The 5,671-nt window shown below is 39.7% G+C and overlaps 1 protein-coding gene across 1 annotated transcript; it reads left to right on the top strand.

Moving 5' to 3' along the window:
- Positions 1–2,019: 2,019 nt before the first annotated feature.
- LOC145129369 (adagio protein 1-like) lies at positions 2,020–5,306 on the top strand. The gene is made up of 2 exons (XM_079064067.1): positions 2,020–2,590; positions 3,375–5,306. Exons 1-2 carry the CDS (start codon positions 2,364–2,366, stop codon positions 4,966–4,968), a joined length of 1,821 nt encoding a protein of 606 aa, XP_078920193.1. The 5' UTR covers positions 2,020–2,363; the 3' UTR covers positions 4,969–5,306.
- The last annotated feature ends 365 nt before the right edge of the window (positions 5,307–5,671 follow it).

The following is a 5,671-nucleotide window of genomic DNA, read 5'->3' on the forward strand; positions in this document are numbered from 1 at the left end:
AAATTAAGGTTGCGTTTAGTTACGACATTTTCCGTTTTTCGTTTTCCCTTTTCAATTTTCGTTTTTCGTTTTCAGTTTTCATTGGAAAATTTAGAAAACGCGTTTAGTTAAAACTTATTCATTTTTCATTTTCAGTTTTAGAAAATTAGAAAACGCGTTTAGATGTATATATTTTTATCGGTTTTCATTTTTAGAAAACGATAGTGGTGGTAGGATGGGATGGGGGCAGCGGCGGGGGGGCAATGGTGGTGTCGATGATGGCGACAGTGGTGGTGGTTGTAGCGGCGGTGGTGATGACAGGCAGTGGTGGTGGCAGCGGTGGTGGTGGTGATTGCGGTGGCGGTGGTGATGGGGTAGTGGTGGTGGTGATGGTGATGGTAGGTTGGTGATTGTTGTAGTGGTGTTGTGTGTGTGTGTTTATAGGGGTGGGGGTGGGTGTGGGTGTGGGTGTGTGTTTCTGTATATAGGGGTGTGTGTGTGTGGGTGTAGGTGTGAGTGGGGGTTGGGGTTGGGGTGGGTGTGAATTTGTGGGTGTGTGTGTGTGTGTGTGTTTGTGGGGGTGTGGGTGTGGGTGGGGTTGGGGTGGGTGTCTGTTTATGTGTGTGTGTGTGTTTGTAGGGGTGGGGGTGGGGGTGGCTTTGTTTGTGTGTGTGTGTGTTTGTGGGTGTGTGTGTATGTGGGGTGGGGGGTATGGTGGGGGTTGGGGTTGGTGTGTGTTTGTAGGTGTGTGTGTGTGTTTGTGGGGGTGGGCTTGAGAGTAAGTGGGTATGGGTAGGTAGGGGTGTGGTGGGTTGGAGGTGTTAAGGTGGGAGTGAGTGTGTGTTTATAAATATATTTTAGAAGAATTTTGGAATTAGAAAAATGTGGAAAACAATAATTATTCATTTTCCAATAATTTACAATTTCTTTGTAATTTTAGAAAACGGAAAATTTTCATTTTCCGTGAAAAATTTAGAAAATAGACGAACTAAACGCGTTTTTAAAATTCTCATTTTTTCTTGGAAAATTTTTCCGGAAAACGGCCTATTTTTTTGCAACTAAACGCACCCTAAATATCATCCTACATTTTATTCCTATTTATTTTCTTACCATATCAAATGTTAACATGTGTCACATTTAATGACACATTTAATCAAATTGATTTAATTTTATTCTACTTGTCACCATTTAACGTGGATAGAAAGATAGTAGGAATAAAATGTAGGAAGATTTTTAATTTCTTTTTTTTAATATGAAATTCATAGCAGGATGAGAAATATGATAATATTAGGCCCCGTTTGATACGCATCTTTCCAGGTCCAAACAGATCTTTCTGGCTGAATGGACCGGAAAGACTGTTTGATTTGCACAAAAAAAGGGTCTTTCCCGGTAAGATATGTCTTTCCCAGAAAGCTCCAAAATCATATCTTTCTGGCTGAATTGGTTGGAAAAACAATTATGCACCAAACTCAGCCTCTTTCTTTCTTTCTTGGATTATTAATTTTTTTAAATAACTTTTTTTTAAAATTTATTTTTTATTGAATTATTACTTTTTTTTCATCATTCAGCATAGTCAATCTGATGTACAATCAAACAGCATGGTTTCTTTTCCAGTCAGAAAACTTTCCCAGACAGCACTTTATCAGACAGCACTTTCCCAGACATAAACTATCAAACGGGACCTTAATCTACCATGAATACAAAATACAATATGTGAGCCTAAATGGAAGGTTTTTACGATGACATTATTAATGGTTGACCGAAAAGATGATAATATTAATAACTAGTGAATGATATAAGTTGCTATTTCAAGGGTTACTAATATTTAACAACAAAAAACATATCCCTAAAAGAAATTTTTTACGATACTATTTAAATTTCGAAAAAATAGTCGTATGATACACCACACTTATATGAATAACTTTAAAATATTTTAGTTTTTCACATAAATAATCTTATAATTAAGTCAATTAACAAAAAATGAAAGAAGTCAAAGACCACTATTACTAAAAAAGATAAAACGGTTTTGGGGAGTGGAAACATACAAATTCCAAATTCTTTTGTGAGGAATCTGGAGATATTTCGGTATCACCTCGTCATCCCCCTTCTGTGTTACTCTCTCTGTACGAACTCATTTGCAAAATTCCTCCGCACCACTCATTTACACAACCCAATAACTCGAAATTAAGCCACACAAAACCCTATTTCATCAGAGGTTCGTCTAGATTTTACTAGGAATAGTTGTTTCTATTAGGGTTTTTACTTCTTCTTCTTCAGTGACTCATCTGTCTACCACTCTATTTGTTTTTTTTTTTTTTCTGTTTCAATTTGAGGTGTATCTTATGGGGTGAAGCGCCAGTTATTCGATATTTGCTTTGCTTTTTATGGAGTGGGACAGTAGCAGTTCTGATCTGAGTGGTGACGAGGAAGAAGGGTTTTTATTGAACGATGGCGGCCCCTTGCCGTTCCCCGTCGATAGCCTGCTTCAACCGGCGCCGTGTGGTTTTGTGGTTACGGATGCGTTAGAGCCTGATCAACCAATTATCTACGTCAATTCGGTTTTCGAGATGGTTACTGGGTATCGCGCTGAAGAAGTCCTTGGTCATAATTGGTGAGTACTGTTTTAATCCACCTGATTGAAATTAGTTCAATTGAGCCATTCGTTTATAAAAAAATGATCTAGTTGTTTAGGGTTACTGTGTTTTGGGGTTTTGGAATATGCTCGTTCTTGATATCGTAGGGTTTTGCTTAATTTTACTCATTTGAAGCATATGCACCATATATAACCTTCAAATCTAGCACTGTAGCACATCACAACCTTCAAAACACACCAGGAATTGCATTCCACACATGATAATGTAAATCATCCCCTGAATGCCCGTGAGTTTGTTTCATAACACTAAGCATGAATAAACAAACCTAATAATTGTTTTAATAGTAATTAGAATAATCAATGTACAATAATTATTACTCTAATATGCTTGGTATAATTATTCTGAAAAGTTATTAAAGCTTAACAAGATCATGATATACCCTCTGCACTAATGTTGTGATCTTCATCATGGTCACTGTTACTATCATTGCCATTTAGGGGTCAAGGATTCTAATTAGATAATATGTTGACATGCATGTGCAGACCAATAAACTTCTTTTGGATTGTACATGGAAAGCATTAATCATCCTGATAGATCACATGAATTTATTGTATTGTATTATCCAGGTCATGTTATCTCTAATGATGAGCACAAAAGACCTGTTCGTGTTTTTTTAAGCATCTAGAGTAGTTGAGAGCATCATATATACATTCTTACCAAAAATTGCTTGATGCATCTTTCTTTCATAATATATACATTGTATTATTGTTATTTACTATACCACTTCATCTATATTTGCAGCCGATTCTTACAATGCAGAGGTCCATACGCAAAAAGAAGGCATCCATTAGTAGACTCTTCAGTAATTTCAGAAATCAGAAGATGCATCAACAACGGAATCGAATTCCAAGGAGAACTCCTAAATTTCAGAAAAGATGGCACCCCATTAATGAACAGACTCCGTATGACCTCCATATACGGCGATGACGATGAAATAACCCACATCATCGGAATCCAATTCTTCACAGAAGTCAACATCGACCTGGGCCCACTCCCGGGGTCCACAACAAAATCCACCCTACAACCCTACAACCCATTCCGTTCCGCTCTTCTTTCCAATTCCGCCTCTACAACCCGCAATTCCACTCCTGGGATTCTCCAATTAACCGACGAAGTAATCTCCCTCAAGATTCTCTCACTGTTAACCCCACGAGACATCGCGTCCTTTGGATCGGTTTGCTCCCGGTTTTATGAAATCACAAAAAACGAAGATTTATGGAGAATGGTGTGTCAGAACGCATGGGGGAGTGAAACCACTAGGGTTCTAGAAACCGTCCCCGGGGCTAAACGCTTAGGGTGGGGCCGGTTAGCCCGGGAGCTAACCACCCTCGAAGCGGCTGCATGGCGGAAGCTAACCGTAGGCGGTGCGGTCGAACCCTCCCGCTGCAACTTCAGCGCGTGTGCGGTTGGAAACCGGGTGGTTCTATTCGGTGGTGAAGGTGTCAACATGCAACCAATGAATGACACTTTTGTCCTTGACTTAAACTCGAGTAAACCCGAATGGCAACATATAAAAGTGGGGTCCCCGCCACCTGGACGTTGGGGCCACACGCTTTCGTGTGTTAATGGTTCGAATCTTGTTTTGTTTGGCGGATGTGGTCGACAAGGGTTGTTGAATGATGTTTTTTTGTTGGATTTAGACGCGAAACATCCAACATGGCGTGAAATTTCCGGTTTAGCCCCTCCGATTCCGAGGTCGTGGCATAGTTCGTGTACCCTCGATGGAACTAAATTAATCGTGTCTGGTGGATGTGCGGATTCCGGTGTTCTTTTAAGCGATACTTTTCTTCTCGATCTGTCACTTGAGAAACCGATTTGGAGGGAAATTCCAGTGTCGTGGACCCCACCGAGTCGACTCGGGCATACGTTATCGGTATATGGTGGACGGAAGATTTTGATGTTTGGTGGGCTGGCGAAAAGTGGGCCCCTTAGGTTTCGGTCAAGTGATGTGTTTACTATGGATTTGAGTGAAGATGAGCCGTGTTGGAGGTGTGTTACGGGTAATGGGATGCCCGGGGCGGGAAATCCGGGCGGGGTAGCTCCCCCGCCCCGGCTTGACCATGTGGCGGTCAGTCTGCCCGGTGGGCGGATACTTGTTTTTGGTGGGTCAGTTGCGGGGCTCCATTCGGCTTCACGGTTGTATATACTTGACCCGACTGAAGAGAAGCCGACATGGCGGATATTGAATGTACCAGGTCGACCTCCTAGGTTTGCATGGGGACATAGTACATGTGTTGTTGGTGGGACACGTGCGATTGTTCTTGGAGGACAAACGGGTGAAGAGTGGATGTTGAGTGAGCTTCAAGAGTTGTCATTAGCGAGTTATGTTATTTAAAAAAATACAAAAAAGAAAAAAGAAAAAATGAAGGTGGAATGAGTGGAAATTCAAATAAGGTACAATTTTTGTCAGATGATTTGTGCAGGAGTGTTCTGTGGTACCTATTTTGGATCATCACTGCATCTTTTAGGGTAACAGTAGGTTTGACCATATAATATAACATTTTGTCGTGTATTTAAATCATGAAAAAGAATAAAAAATGTAACAATGAAATAAAAGGGTGTTTGTAATTGGTGTATATAATAAGAAGTCAGAAATATGTTAGGTTTGTACTTGACGCCTATTTCTACATTTTATTGCGATTATAACGTTATAATAATGTGATTTTTTTTGGATGCTTGGTGATAGAATGTGAACGTTTCTGCCCACATTGTTTATATATGTTTATGGTTTCAGTTTTTGAGTGTGAAATGGTTCAAGTCTTGAGGTCTTTGGTCATCTTCGCCCGACATTAATTTGTGTTCTTTCACAAAAGTCAAGCCTCTGCAGTCTGCACTATCTAAATAAATCTGTATATTTTAACGATGGGTTAACATATCAAAATCCTACTTTTAATCAGATAATATATACTTATTGTATGCACATGGTTCTATAAAGACTGAATTACAGAAATGAAACCTGTGATTTAGTAAAATTTGCAGTTTCAGTCCTATTTTTTAAAATGACACTAACAGTACTCGTGTCATCCTATAGAAACCTA

The sequence above is a fragment of the Lactuca virosa genome, chromosome 8 (genome assembly GCF_052849685.1).
Source record: "Lactuca virosa cultivar CGN04683 chromosome 8, Lactuca_virosa_CGN04683_v6, whole genome shotgun sequence".
In the NCBI taxonomy this organism is placed as follows: Eukaryota; Viridiplantae; Streptophyta; class Magnoliopsida; order Asterales; family Asteraceae; genus Lactuca; species Lactuca virosa.

Bases quoted from the DNA above. Each gene is read 5' to 3' on its own strand.
- LOC145129369 (XM_079064067.1), top strand. From the start codon at position 2,364: ATGGAGTGGGACAGTAGCAGTTCTGATCTGAGTGGTGACGAGGAAGAA. The intron at 2,591-3,374 runs GTGAGTACTGTT...CTATATTTGCAG, and splicing joins GAAGTCCTTGGTCATAATTG to CCGATTCTTACAATGCAGAG.